General features: G+C 36.3%; 1 protein-coding gene across 2 annotated transcripts in view; it reads left to right on the forward strand.

The window, feature by feature from the left end:
* Tbc1d19 (TBC1 domain family member 19) overlaps nucleotides 1-15,655 on the forward strand; it is a 141,658-nt gene that overhangs the window by 16,227 nt on the left and 109,776 nt on the right. The window contains exons 2-3 of one of the 2 annotated variants that reach the window (XM_005318905.5): nucleotides 13,167-13,239; nucleotides 14,084-14,129. In XM_005318905.5, the coding sequence (XP_005318962.1) occupies nucleotides 13,167-13,239; nucleotides 14,084-14,129 (119 nt within the window). Of the gene's footprint in view, nucleotides 1-13,166; nucleotides 13,240-14,083; nucleotides 14,130-15,655 lie in introns of those variants that run through there. The other variant, XM_040292566.2, reaches the window with a different exon arrangement.

The following is a 15,655-nucleotide window of genomic DNA, read 5'->3' on the forward strand; positions in this document are numbered from 1 at the left end:
AATATGAAAAATTTATTGTCAGATTCCACATCACAACTAATTTTTGGAAAACCACTACTTAATCAAATTTTTTAAAAAAAATTCAATATTTTCTCAAATGAAAATATCTCCAGTTATCTGAAAAGGATAGGGAAATATTTCTCTTTTTTCCATATATATGTGTGTATGTGTGTATACACATATATGTGTCTTTGTTTCATGTATATCAGTGAATGTATATCAATTTTGTTTCATGTATATCAATCAAAACAACACAGAACCACATATTAAATACCATGTCAAATTCAAGAATCCATCTGAGTTCTATTAAGCCAAACATGAAAGAGACTTGCAAAAATGTAATATAGTATCTCTTAATTTTTATTTCTGAAAATCCAGTTACTTTAGATAAATTATTTTTAAGCTAATATAGAAGAGCTTTATTATTCTTATTTTAAAATGAATTGGACATTTTTTTATTTTAGTAAAATATACATAAATAAAAATAAATTTATAAATTTATTTATAAAAATAAAAAAACACTTTAACCACTAAGTGTACAGTTCTTTGTCATTAAGTACATTCAAATTGTTGGGCAATCATCACCACTATTCATCTCCAGAACCTTTTCATCTTAACTGAAACCCTTTACTTGTTAAATCATAATTCTTTATCTCCTTCCCCACCCCCTGACAATCACCATTCTACTCTGTGACTCTGAGTTTGACTTCTCTGGTACTTCTTTGTGACTGGTCTCTTTCACACACCATGGTGTCATGAAGGTTCATCCATATTGTAGCATGAGTCAGAATTTCTTCCTTTTTAAAGGCTGAATAATATTCCATCGTGTGCGTATACAACATTTTTTTCATCCATCGATCCACCCATTTATATTTGTGTTGTTTATACCTTTTGGCTACTATGAATAATGTTGATACAAACATTGGTATAGAAATATCTGTTTGAGTCCCTGCTTTGATTTTTTCAGGTATGTACTAAAAAGTAGAATTCCTGAACCATGTTTAATTTTTTAAGGAATTATGGTACTAATAAGCAATTATTTAAAATTATTTGTATTTTAACTTCTAATGCTGTAAGTATCAATACATGTAATTCATATAAGCAAAAGCACCAGAGCCGCCACCCACACTCGCAAGGTAGGCAGACCCAGTGGCCTGCCGGTGTGGTAGACATGTCACTCCAATTGGAGTAGGGGCACAGCAGAGCCTTCGCCTGCGCCCGGAACAGGCCCAGCGGCCCGACGGCATGGTAGTCACGTCACCCCAATTGGAGTAGGGGCAGAGCAGAGCCGCCACCTGCGCCCGCAAGGTAGGCAGGCCTGTGACTGACCGGAGGAACAGGCCCAGCGGCCTGCCGGCATGGTAGACATGTCACCCCAATTGGAGTAGGGGCAGAGCAGAGCTGCAGCCCGCGCCCGGGACAGGCCCAGAGGCCCGCCGGCGTGGTAGTCATGTTACCCCAATTGGAGTATGGGCAGAGCAGAGCCGCCGCCCACACCCTGAACAGGTCCAGCGACCCGCCCGTGTGGAAATCACATAACCCCATTTGGAGTAGGGGCAGAGCAGAGCTGCCTCCCGCGCCCGGAACAGGCCCAGCGACCCACCGGCGTGGTAGACACGTCACCCCAATTGGAGTAAGGGCAGAGCAGAGCCGCTGCTCATGCCTGCAAGGTAGGCGGACCTACGACCGACCGGCAGAACAGACCAAGGGGTCCGCGGGCATGATAGACATGTCACACCAATTGGAGGAAGGGCAGAGCAGAGCTGCCGCCCGCTCCTACAAGGTAGGCAGACCTGCGACCGACCGGCAGAACAGACCCAGAGGCCCGCCAGCGTGGTAGACAGATCACCCCAATTGGAGGAGGAGCACAGCCGCTGCCCGCCCTGCAAGGGAGACTTTTCAACTATTCAAGAGCAATATAAATATATAGGGTGAAAATTTCAAAAACACAACAGTTTCACCAAGCAGAAAGAAATGCGAGCAGTATGAAAAGACAAGGAAAGAAAGGACCACAAGCAATGTAGGTCAACTCAACTTTAGAAGAGGTAATAGCTGCAGCAGATGGAATGTCAGGTAAGGAATTCAGGTTATAAAAGCTTCAGATCATCTGGAGTCTCAAGGAAGACATTAGATAGCAAAATCAGACAATGAAAGATCACTTTGACAATGAATTACATAAACAAATCCTAGAAGCAAAAGATCAACTATACAGGGAGATAGAGGTAATAAAAAACAAACAAACAGAAATCCTAGAAATGCAGGAAGCAATAAACCAAATTAAAAACTCAATTGAGAATACTACCAGCAGAGTAGAACACTTAGAAGATAGAACATCAGACAATGAAGACAAAGTATCTCAACTTGAAAAGAACATAGACAGCTCAGCAAGACTGTTAAGGAACCATGAGCAGAACATCCAAGAAATATGGGATAACATAAAGAGACCAAACTTAAGAGTTATTGGGTTACAGGAAGGTATAGAGGTCCAAACCAATGGAATGAGCAATCTATTCAATGAAATAATACGAGAAAACTTCCCAGACTTGAAGAATGAGACAGAATCCCAAATCCGAGAAGCCTACAGGACGCCGAATGTGCAAAATCGTAAGAGATCCACACTTAGACACATTATAATGAAGATGCCCAGCATACAGAATAAGGAGAGAATTTTAAAAGCTCCAAGAGAAAGGAAGCAGATTATATTTAGGGGTAAAACAATCAGGATAACAGCTGATCTTTCAACACAGACTCTGAAAGCTAGAAGATCCTGGAATAACATATTTCAAACACTGAAAGAAAATGGGTTCCAACCAAGAATTGTGTATCCAGTGAAATTAAGCTTCAGGATGGAAGATGAAATTAAAACCTTCCCCAATAAACAAAAGTTAAAAGAATTTGCAGCTAGAAAACCATCTCTTCAAAACATCCTTGGCAAAACATTACAGGAAGAGGAAATGGAAAATAACAATGAAAGCCAACAGTGGGAGGTAGGACAGTAAAGGGGGGAAAATAATCAAAGAGGAAAACAAACCATGTTTAGTAACATAAATAAACAAATATGGCTGGAAGAACAAACCATATCTCAATAATAACCCTAAATGTTAATGGCTTAAACTCACCAATTAAGAGACACAGGCTAGTAGAATGGATCACAAAACAAGACCCAACAATATGCTGCCTATAGGAGACGCATTTGATAGGAAAAAAATATACATAGACTGAAGGTGAAAGGTTGGGAAAAATCATATCACTCATATGGACTTTGGAAACAAGCAGGAGTGTCCATACTCATATCAAATAAAATAGATATCAAGCCAAAGTTAATCAAAAGGGATAAAGAGGAACACTACATACTGCTCAAGAGAACCATACACCAACAAGACATAACAATCATAAATATATATGCCCCAAACAACGGTGCAGCTATGTTCATCAAGCAAACTCTTCTCAAGTTCAAGAGTCTAATAGAACACCATACAATAATCATGGGAGACTTCAACACACCTCTCTCACCACTGGACAGATCTTCCAAACAAAAGTTGAATAAGGAAACTATAGAACTCAATAACACAATTAATAACCTAGACTTAATTGACATATATAGAATATACCACCCAACATCAAGCAGTTACACTTTTTTCTCAGCAGCACAAGGATCCTTGTCAAAAATAAATCATATATTATGTCACAGGGCAACTCTTAGACAATAAAAAGGAGTAGAGATAATACCATGCATCTTATCTGATCATAATGGAATGAAACTGAAAATCAACGATAAAAGAAGGAAGGAAAAATCATGCATCACTTGGAGAATGAACAATAGCATACTGAATGATCAATGGGTTATAGAAGACATGAAGGAGGAAATTAAAAAATTCTTAGAGATAAATGAAAACACAGACACAACATATCGGAATCTATGGGACACATTGAAAGCAGTTCTAAGAGGAAAATTCATTGCTTGGATTTCATTCCTTAAAAAAAGAAAAAACCAACAAATAAATGATCTCATACTTCATCTCAAAATCCTAGAAAAAAAAGAGCAAAACAACAGCAAAAGAAGTAGAAGGCAAGAAATAATTAAAATCAGAGCTGAAATTAATGAAATTGAAACAAAAGAAACAATTGAAAAAGTTGACAAAACTAAAAGTTGGTTCTTTGAAAAAATAAATAAGATCGACAAACCCTTAGCCATGCTAACAAAGAGAAGAAGAGAGAACTCAAATTACTAGCATACGGGATGAAAAAGGCAACATCACGACAGACACTTCAGAAATACAGAAGATAATCAGAAATTATTTTGAATCCTTATACTCCAATAAAATAGAAGATAGTGACAGCATCGATAAATTTCTTAAGTCATATGATCTGCCCAGATTGAGTCACGAGGATATAGACAACCTAAACAGACCAATATCAATTGAGGAAATAGAAGAAACCATCAAAAGACTACCAACTAAGAAAAGGCCAGGACTGGATGGGTATACAGCAGAGTTTTACAAAACCTTTAAAGAGGAACTAATACCTATACTTTTCAAGCTATTTCAGGAAATAGAAAAAGAGGGAGAACTTCCAAAATCATTCTACGAGGCCAACATCACCCTGATTCCTAAACCAGACAAAGACACTTCAAAGAAAGAAAACTACAGACCAATATCTCTAATGAACCTAGATGCAAAAATCCTCAGTAAAATTCTGGCGAATCGGATTCAAAAACATATCAAAAAAATTGTGCACCATGATCCAGTAGGATTCATCCCTGGGATGCAAGGCTGGTTCAATATACGGAAATCAATAAATGTTATTCACCACATCAATAGACTTAAAAATAAGAACCATATGATCATCTCGATAGATGCAGAAAAAGCATTCGACAAAGTACAGCATCCCTTTATGTTCAAAACTCTAGAAAAACTAGGGATAACAGGAACATACCTCAACATTGTAAAAGCAATCTATGCTAAGCCTCATGCTAGCATCATTCTGAATGGAGAAAAATTGAAGGCATTCCCTCTAAAATCTGGAACAAGACAGGGATGCCCTCTCTTACCACTTCTGTTCAACATAGTTCTTGAAACACTGAACAGAGCAATTAGACAGATGAAAGAAATTAAAGGCATAAAAATAGGAAAAGAAGAACTTAAATTATCACTATTTGCAGATGACATGATTCTATACCTAGCAGACCCAAAAGGGTCTACAAAGAAACTATTAGAGCTAATAAATGAATTTAGCAAAGTGGCAGGATATAAAATCAACACGCATAAATCAAAGGCATTCCTGTATATCAGCGACAAATCCTCTGAAATGGAAATGAGGACAACCACTCCATTCACAATATCCTCCAAAAAGAATAAAATACTTGGGAATCAACCTAACAAAAGAGGTGAAAGACTTATACAATGAAAACTACAGAACCCTAAAGAGAGAAATAGAAGAAGATCTTAGAAGATGGAAAAATATACCCTGTTCATGGATAGGCAGAATTAACATCATCAAAATGGTGATATTACCAAAAGTTCTCTATAGGTTTAATGCAATGCCAATCAAAATCCCAACGGCATTTCTTGTAGAAATAGAGAAAGCAATCATGAAATTCATATGGAAAAATAAAAGACCCAGAATAGCAAAAACAATGCTAAGCAGGAAGTGTGAATCAGGCGGTATACCGATACCAGACTTCAAACTATCTACAGAGCAATAGTAACAAAAACAGCATGGTACTGGTACCAAAACAGGCGGGTGGACCAATGGTACAGAATAGAGGACACAGAAACCAATCCACAAAACTACAACTATCTTATATTTGATAAAGGGGCTAAAAGCACGCAATGGAGGAAGGATAGCATCTTCAACAAATGGTGCTGGGAAAACTGGAAATCCATATGCATCAAAATGAAACTGAATCCCTTTCTGTCGCCATGCACAAAAGTTAACTCAAAGTGGATCAAGGAGCTTGATATCAAATCAGAGACACGGCGTCTGATAGAAGAAAAAGTTGGCTACGATCTACATACTGTGGGGTCGAGCTCCAAATTCCTCAATAGGACACCCATAGCACAAGAGTTAATAACTAGAATCAACAAATGGGACTTACTCAAACTAAAAAGTTTTTTCTCAGTAAAAGAAACAATAAGAGAGGTAAATAGGGAGCCTACATCCTGGGAACAAATCTTTACTCCTCACACTTCAGATAGAGCCCTAATATCCAGAGTATACAAAGAACTCAAAAAATTAGACAATAAGATAACAAATAACCCAATCAACAAATGGGCCAAGGACCTGAACAGACACTTCTCAGAGGAGGACATACAATCAATCAACAAGTACATGAATAAATGCTCACCATCTCTAGCAGTCAGAGAAATGCAAATCAAAACCACCCTAAGATGCCATCTCACTCCAGTAAGATTGGCAGCCATTATGAAGTCAAACAACAATAAGTGCTGGCGAGGATGTGGGGAAAAGGGTACACTTGTTCATTGTTGGAGGGACTGCAAATTGGTGCGGCCAATTTGGAAAGCAGTATGGAGATTTCTTGGAAAGCTGGGAATGGAACCACCATTTGACCCAGCTGTTCCCCTTCTCGGTCTATTCCCTAAAGACCTAAAAAGAGCATGCTACAGGGACACTGCTACATTGATGTTCATAGCAGCACAATTCACAATATCAAGACTGTGGAACCAACCTAGATGCCCTTCAATAGACGAATGGATAAAAAAATGTGGCATTTATACACAATGGAGTATTACTCTGCATTAAAAAATGACAAAATCATAGAATTTGGAGGGAAATGGATGGCATTAGAGCAGATTATGCTAAGTGAAGCCAGCCAATCCCTAAAAAACAAATGCCAAATGTCTTCTTTGATATAAGGAGAGTAACTAAGAACAGAGTAGGGACGAAGAGCATGAGAAGAAGATTAACATTAAACAGGGATGAGAGGTGTGAGGGAAAGGGAGAGAGAAGGGAAATTGCATGGAAATGGAAGGAGACCCTCAGAGTTATACAAAATTACATACAAGAGGAAGTGAGGGGAAACAGAAAAAAATACAAGGGGGAGAAATGAATTACAGTAGATGGGGTAGAGAGAGAAGGTGGGAGGGGAGGGGAGGGGGAATAGTAGAGGATAGGAAAGTCAGCAGAATACAACAGACACTAGTATGGCTATATGTAAATCAATGGAAGTGTCACTGATGTGATTCTGCAATCTGTATACGGGGTAAAAATGGGAGTTCATAACCCACTTGAATCAAAGTGTGAAATATGATATATCAAGAACTATGTAATGTTTTGAACAACCAACAATAAAAAATAAAAAAATTTTAAAAATTAAAAAAAAATAAGCAAAAGCACTCTGGAATCCTCAATAATTTTTAAGATAATGAAGATCTGAGACTGAAAAGGTTGAGAATCAGTGGTTCAGTGGAAATAAAGAGCTACAGCAATTAAGGACAAGTTGAACTGGAACTGCTTAGAGAATGGCCAGGGTGGTAAGAAGACTTGTACAATGATAAGTTGAAAAACCTGGGAATATGTGTGGCCTTGAGAAGAGAAATTTCAGGGAAGGCACAACAGCTAGTATTTGAAGGCTTCTCACAGAAAAGGGACTAAATTTATTTTCTGTGACCCAAAGAGTGGTGGTTGCAGATATTAAGGGGAGTAAATTTTAGCTCATAATAAGGAAGAGCTGTCTAACAAAATAGTTCAACCTTAATAGTTGACTAAGGTAGGAATGTGAGCAGTTTGTAGTAGGAAAGCGAGTTTAGAGTTTCTAAGTTTCTAAGATTCTTATCCAGAAAGTCACTTGGAGACTGGAGGCAGGCCTTACAAGGTTAGTTGACATAGAGGAACTCTACAGGCCCGTCTAACCCTGAGATTCTGTGATTCTTTGGGCGTGGAATGATTGATGAATCTTAAAATTAAATGACAGCCTAGTGAGAAGTGGAGAGTCCAGGTCTCGCTAGAGGGAACTAAGTCCTCCGGCTCCTGTGTATAGACTTCCCTATGCCTGTTGCATGGAGTGCCCCCCAGCCTGCCTCACTGTGTCTTTGGCAGAGCTGCTACTTCAGTTCTTTGCCTCTCCAGTTTCCTTTACTCAATAAAGTTAGAAATTTAAGATTTCTAGTGATGGAGGCTTTGAAGTAAGACTGTTGCTAGGAATAGAAACTAGGTGTGTGTGTGTGGGGGGGGGGTTTGGTGGAAGGAAGGCCATTTGTTTTTAGGGTACAGAAAGGTGGAGAATATCAGTATGGGTGAAGGATATATGCAGGGCCATAACTATGAGTTTATTGTATGCTCTCTTGCTGCAGTGTATTTTAGCTCTCTTGGTAAGCTAGAGGCATTTTGTTTAAGAGAAGTCTTAATGTTTGTTGTAGATATTTTTAAAATCTCTACCTTCAACCCCCTATCTCCTTCCCTGACAGTCTTTTGTAAATATTTAGCCCATTTCCATTTGGGCACATCTTATATTATGTAGCCTAAAAGTAATTGAAAATTTTTTTACTTGAATAATTTAGTTTAGGTATTGTTTTCCCTATTAAATAAAGAAACTAAGATGTGGAGAAGTTAAATTACATGGTGAAGCTATTAAATAAGGCTGGGATTATTCCAGAACTTTTAATGCCATTAGTTCCAAGTAGTTTTCAAACTGTGCTCTATTTTATCCAAGGATTCTGAAAATTCTATTCATTGAAAAACATTTAATTTAAAAGTTATAGGAAGAAACAACAATCTTCTAAACGCATTAAGTATCAAACCTTTAGTACATAGTTCACTACTCTGCTTCTAAATTTAAACTTGTTGACGGATAGATCCTAGGAAAAAAAGCTCTATCTCTTGTTTAATCTCTTCATATGTTTGGGAGAGCCTATAAATATGCCGTGGATGAGGAAGAATGTAATGCTGTGCTGGTTTTTAAAAAACATTTGGATTTGCACATGCTTTCTCAAGGTACACTGTGCAAGTGAGGATTCTACTGCAGCAGGTTTGCTGTGCTTGGTGTTGGCCAGGGAAGGGACCCATGCATGAGCTTATTATAGTCCCTGGCATGGCATGCTGCTGTTACACGACAACTGGGCCATGTGGCAGTAATACTGTTATACATAGTGTTAGCAGTTGTAAGGGCTGGAAGCTCTTTGTCTGATTTTTTATATTTGTGATAAATAATTTTTGTATCTATCTTTCAAACAAAAAATTTCCAACTACTTCTCTTTAAATTTCCTGTATCAGTTTAATTTGGGACTGTGCTGAAGTTGCCAGGAAAGCTATTAGAAATGCTTATGTTTACATTTGTGAATCAAAAATTTTCTCTACACAAGCAACCAAAACACAATACAAAAGTAAATTAGATATTGAAGCTATATCAGAATAAAGTTGTATCTTTTTAGTGTTAATTATGACATTAGCCATTGAGAAAAAAGCCTTCTTTGTTTTTATTGCATAATAATACCAATTTGATTGTATTTTACACAGTAGAATTCCTAATAATATTTAGATTTATTTGCAAAAAGAGCTATGCTTCTAAGTCATGTTCCAGAATGGTTGTGCCTTATCATGTTGTCCTCTTTGTCTTCACTGTCCTGCTTTTTTTTTTTTTTTTTTTTTAAATTCTTGGTGGTGCTGGGGATCAATCCGAGAGCCTTGTGTATGGTAAGCACAGAACTGCAACCCCAGCCCACTGTCTTGCTTTTAAATCTTAAATATCTGAGGATTTTTACAATTAGCTTGGATGGTTAGTGAATTTGGTTTGCCTTTAGTATAACAAGTATATCTAGGAAGTCTAACAACCTTGAAATATCAAAAATGTTTAGAAAGGTAAACCACATTCTCTTTTCTCTTAAAATTCTTTAAATTGTGCTCTCTGATTCATTTCCAAATACAGGCTAGTAAAAGAAAGCTTATTTCCTTTTGAATAATGAGCAGGAATTTTACAGCTTTTAAAATATTTCCTGGGAACAACAGATTGGAATCCACTCTGTTTAGTTAAAAATAATTTTATGAAGTTCCTTATTTGTTTTGGAAGGAAATTGGCTAAAAAGAATAGAATGTGGTTTGGTCAATGTAATTTTGTCAAACAACACTATCAGGATACCTAATACTTGGGATGCAACAAGAAAGAAGACCTGGCTCTTGTCCTTGAATTTGTACTCTAGCCAGAAAGACAAATCCCTAAGCTGAACATTACATTGTAATCTGGTAAATACAATCACAGAGGAACAGTGTTCTGTATTTGCTGGGAGAGTTGGCAAAGGAGGTGGTATTTGAGGGATGTCTTGGAAGCTAGTAGTTGTTTCCAGGTGGTGAGAAAGCCCTTCTATCTGATGACACAATAGAAACAAAATCTTGGAGCCCTTCAGGGACTTGGCAGTTGGGGGATCAGTGAATACAGTTCACTGCAACTAGAGAGTGGAGTGTGTGTGCTGAGGGGGTGTGAGAGGACAGTGAGGGTGTTGTTCTTGATGGAGCAGCAGGAGGAGATAACATTTGTAGGGAGGAGCTGGGTCTGCATTGTGAAGGAAGGGCTCAACATGCCTGTTGAAAATTTAAACTTCTTGTGTGTTATGGAGAACCACACCATGACAGACTTACATTTAGGAAGAAAACACTGGAGGATATATTGTGAAAGGGAGAAATTTGTTCCTTCATTTAATAAATATTTATTGAGTACTTCCTACATGAAAGTAACTATTCTAAGTACTTAACAACTGTAAAAGAGAAAGAGATGTCTGCTGTAGCTGAGTTTACCAATTTAATGTAACAAGGTGTATAATATGCCAATAAACATAATAAATCAATTAACCATATAGTATATTTGGAGGTAATAAATGCCAAGAAAGAAGAAAAATAGAGTAAGGGGACTTGGAAATGCCAGGTGGGGTGTGGTTGCGGTTTAAGTAAAATGGCAAGAGGTCCAGTTCAGCAGTTGTAATAGTGGTCCAAATAAGAAGTGATGGGGACACAGACTAGAGGCTGGACTTTAAAATGTAGGTTAGAAATAGATTAGAAGACAAATTTCTTCTTTTTATATTTTGAACCTTTTTATTGTAAAATAGAATCACCCCCCAGTTTAAAAAATCCTGCACAAGTGTATGATTCATTGTTTTAAGGTGAATGACAGTGACAACCACCTTGTAAAAAGAAGTGAAACTGTCAACCACACCAGAAGCCCCACCATTTGTCCATTCCAGTCACAAACCCTGCCCTCTCTGACAATCTGATGTTTATGCTAATCGCTTTTCTGCACTTCTTGATAGTTTTATTAGTTAAAATATATATGCTTGGGTTTAGCTTAGTCTTGTCAATTAAAGAAATTGTGATATGTCTTTTAAGTTTTTTAACTTATCAGTTTCCTCCCTTTTTTTTTTTCCCTTACAATTTATTATCTGAAGAACTGGACCATTTGTCTTAGAGATTTCCACAGCTTGGATTTTTCTGATTCTAAATTCATATGTTACTCAACATGTTCTTCTATCTTTTGTATATCTTATAAATGGACAACTGGACCCAAGGCTTCATCAGCCTTTGGCTTGGCTATAGGTAATAGAGTGTTCTTTCATTGAGAAGCATATACTACCTGGTTCTCTTTTACAATGTTAATAGCTGTTTCTGCTCAATGCCTAGAATTAGTAATTCATTGGTATTGCAAAATTGTGAAATTCTAATTATATCCTATCTATTTTAGTTATTAGCTGCAGTGCTTTTATAAAGAGACATTTCCCTTCATTTACTATCTGCTTAACTAGTGGTATAGTTCCCATAAGAAAGACAGGTTAAATGCTTTGTTCTTTATTAACTGGTTTTCATGGCCCCGAGTTAGTTCCCTGTCATCTACAGTTTTAGTTAATCTGTCAACATTTTCTTCTTTGTGTGACTTTGCAAGACAAAGGAGTGCTAATTGGTGAGTTTTAAAAATTAATAGCTGTTAGCTCCTACCTCTTCACATCTCAGCTACTATATATTGGATTTGGCAAAAGCCCTCCCTATTTTAATTCCTGTTTTAAAATTGGCTCATCATGTGTTCTAGAGGATGTTAGCTAATTTGGGGTTCTCTTGCATTCACCCACATCAGCTATCCCATTGATGTTTCTGTCTGCTGCTGCTTGCACAGATGTTAATTCCATACAGGTCTTGTGACTGTGTTTGGTCCCAGCTGATTGAATTTTGAATTTGTGGGGGATATCTTACAACTTAATTTTGTTGTAAATGTTTTCCTTAGGGTTTTAGTTATCTAGTTGCTTGATCTGTTTTTTTCCTCCCCACTATGGAAATCAGGGAGATTAAAAAATGATACCAAAATGAATGAACAAATAGAAACCCAGCTCTCTGCTACCAGTGTCATCTTCCAAAAAAGGAGTCCAATCTTTGAAGAATTAGGGTGGAATTGAGAATAACTTTGATATTTCTGACATGGAAGATCTGGTGGGTGATAATTTCATGGATGAAGTTTTAAAAATAGAAGAAAGGAGCAAAGTTGTAAATAGAAGACAAACTCAATTTTTGATTTCTTAGGTTTGGAATGCTTATGAAATACTCAAATGGGCTGCTTCTTGAATTTGACAGAGAGTGCTAAATGATGAAACATCAACACCTTGGGAGTAAACAAAGACATTACAAGTCAGGAAATATATTATTTATGGTAAAAATTGCAGTATGAGAAACCAGTAGAATAGAAAGCATGAACTTGAAGATGAAAGACTGGTAGTTTTAATGTGTTTTTCATAAATATGCACAGTAAACACCTATTTACATTTAGTATCAATCCAAAGAGGAAGACATTGTATAAAAATAGATTTACATCGATATAACTTGGGTTTTTGGTCATTAGGTATAGGTGCTATATCTGTTGGATATAATATTAAGTGAATGAATATATAAAATCTGATGTTTAGCATTCATAACTGCTATACATTTTTTTAAACTTCAAGTTTTTATATTTTGATTAGACTATAGTGTTCTGTCAAGGAATGTCTGTTTTAAGACTATGTAGGAAAGTCTTCTCTCTCTTATGAGTTATTCCAGATATTTCTGTATATCTCAAAGTGAATTTTTCAAATAATACTCACATTTGGACATTCCTTTTTTAAAAATTACACTAGCATTATATTATCAACCCCAATGATTCACTTTTGATCCCTGTCTTTTCTTCTTCTTTTTCAAAAAACTAGGCCAGCCTTCAGAGACCTGAAATTAAACTTGAATCACTAAAAGAAGACATTAAAGAATACTTTAAAGTGTCAGGTTTGTATGTTTTTTCCTAATTCTTTAAGTGTCCCCATACTTCTAGTTACTCATTCAAAATTATAAAAACTATGCTGAATAGGTTTCTATCTAGTGATAATTAGAACTATCAGCCATGGTGCAAGAATAAGGAACACTCTGTGCTTTATAATCACTATTAAATATCTTTTTCATCTTGCAAAATGTCCTTAAGGTTGTAAGTATATTCTTAGTAAAGTACCTTGTCATTTTGCTTTTCACCTGGGACTTTTTTCTTTCTACATTTTTTTTCTACCTCTTCTGTGCTTTCAAACAAAAAGAAAATCTTAAATTTTTTTTTTTTTGGTAGAACAAGAAAGTTTCTCTATAGAAATCCATGCATATGGAAAATGAGATATTAAGTGATGGTAATTCATAATAATCTGTATCTGTTGTCCAAGAACTTAGTGACTAGTTAATTGTAACTAGTTACTTGTGCCTGTCTGGGTCAGGTGCCAGATTGTTTCCTGCCTTCCCCTTGGCACATTTGTCATAGCAACATCCAAAGATTTTGGCCTTCAGCGAGCACCTTGATAGACGAAGAAGGAAATGTTTCTCACAACTTGAGAAAATGGCACAAAAGTTTAAATTTAAAAATATATAATGTTGATGACTTTGTAACTCAGTATTAGCTGAGGGTCATGGTAAAGGTGTAGTAAGTAATTCCTTAATACCTTGTGTTACATAGCATTTAGCACTTGACAAAGTTCTTTCACAAACGAATCTGATGCCAAAGATTTAGTGAGTTAAATTTTGTTAAGATGTATGTTATTTAATGAACTTTATGTTAATATATTTTATTCTTATTTTTATTCCTTAAAAACAGGTTGGGAGAAGAAACTTCAGAATGCTGTTTACAGTGAACTGAATGTGTGAGTTTTTCCCACCTATTTTGAAATACAGTTTTGTTAAGCTATATTTACTTTGTAAGTAACAAAAGTTATGTTTAAAATGCTTACTTGCAAGTCTTGCTTCTTTGGGATATCAAAATATTTTTGTGATGTACTAAGGATACTGGTCCTGAAGTCTACCAAATATATAGTGCATTTTAGCCTAATTCATTATCTGTATGAAGTTATAAAAGTGGCTGCAGATGACCAGGAATTATGTCATTTGTATTAAACCCAGATCTGTTTCTGAGTGTGTGGTTCATGCTGTTGTGAAAGTGTTTTACCTTTTACCTTTGTCAGTTTGTTATGAGAGGATTTTCTTTTACCCTTTATAACTCAGAGATCACTGATGTATCATTTCAAATGCAGTAAACATACTTCTGAAGGAAAAAACAAAACAAAAAACCCCCAAATATCGCTCTGTATGCTCATTGTATTATTTTTTCTCATTCATATTTATATGGCATTTCAAGTAAGTTAATATAATTAAAAATTACTACAACCTTGCCTGGTAATTAATAATGAAGAGATTGGTTTTTGTTATCACCAAGAATTTTATATTAACAGTTTGGGCTGGGGTTGTGGCTCAGTGGTAGAGCATTTGCCTCACACATTTGAGACCCTGGGTTCGATCCTCAGCATCACATAAAAATAAATAAGTGAAATAAAGGTATTGTGTCCAACTACAACTAAAATATAAATATTTAAAAAAACCAATTCACTCATTCAGCATAATTAGGGAATATTTCTTTTAATATTTCAGATAATTGGAGCTTACTAACATTCTTTTTATTGTCATAGTTTTAGATATTACACTTTTTTCTATCCTTACAAACTTACAAATATAAAAACAATTGCCCTTTTTCTTTGCAAAATTGGTGTCATCATTAAGAACGTAAGTATTTTTTTTGTTGTTGTTGTTTGTTTTGGTACCAGGGATTGAACCCTGGGGCACTTTACCACTGAGCCACATCCCCAGCCCTTTTTTATACTTTATTTTGGGACAGGATCTCATTGAGTTGCTTAAGCCCTCACTGAGTTGTTTAGGCCCTTGCTGAGTTCCTGAGGCTGGCTTTGAACTTGTGATCCTCCAGCCTCAGCCTCCTGAGCCACTGGATACAGGTGTGCACCACTGGGCCTGGCAACATCAGTGTTTTCGCTTCTCTAGATTTACCATCAGGGTCTGTTAAAACATGTAGAACTATTTGCCATCACACAAAATACAAATCCAGAATGTTAGCTTTTGTAGTTTATTCAACATTCTATTATGAATAAATTATTTATTGAGTAACTGCCATGTGCCATATGCCAGTATTGTGCTAGGCATTGGGGATCTAGAAAGTAAACACAATTCTGCCTTCATGGAACATATAGTCTTAGTTCTTATGCCTGTTGGTTTTGTTTTGTTTTGCATTTTTACTGCTATCACTTTATTTGTTTCTAATATTCTAACACTTCCATTTCTAACTTGCCCTCTCTAATCTATGATTAACTGGGAAATAAAATTA

The sequence above is a fragment of the Ictidomys tridecemlineatus genome, chromosome 9, assembly GCF_052094955.1.
Source record: "Ictidomys tridecemlineatus isolate mIctTri1 chromosome 9, mIctTri1.hap1, whole genome shotgun sequence".
Lineage (NCBI taxonomy): Eukaryota > Metazoa > Chordata > Mammalia > Rodentia > Sciuridae > Ictidomys > Ictidomys tridecemlineatus.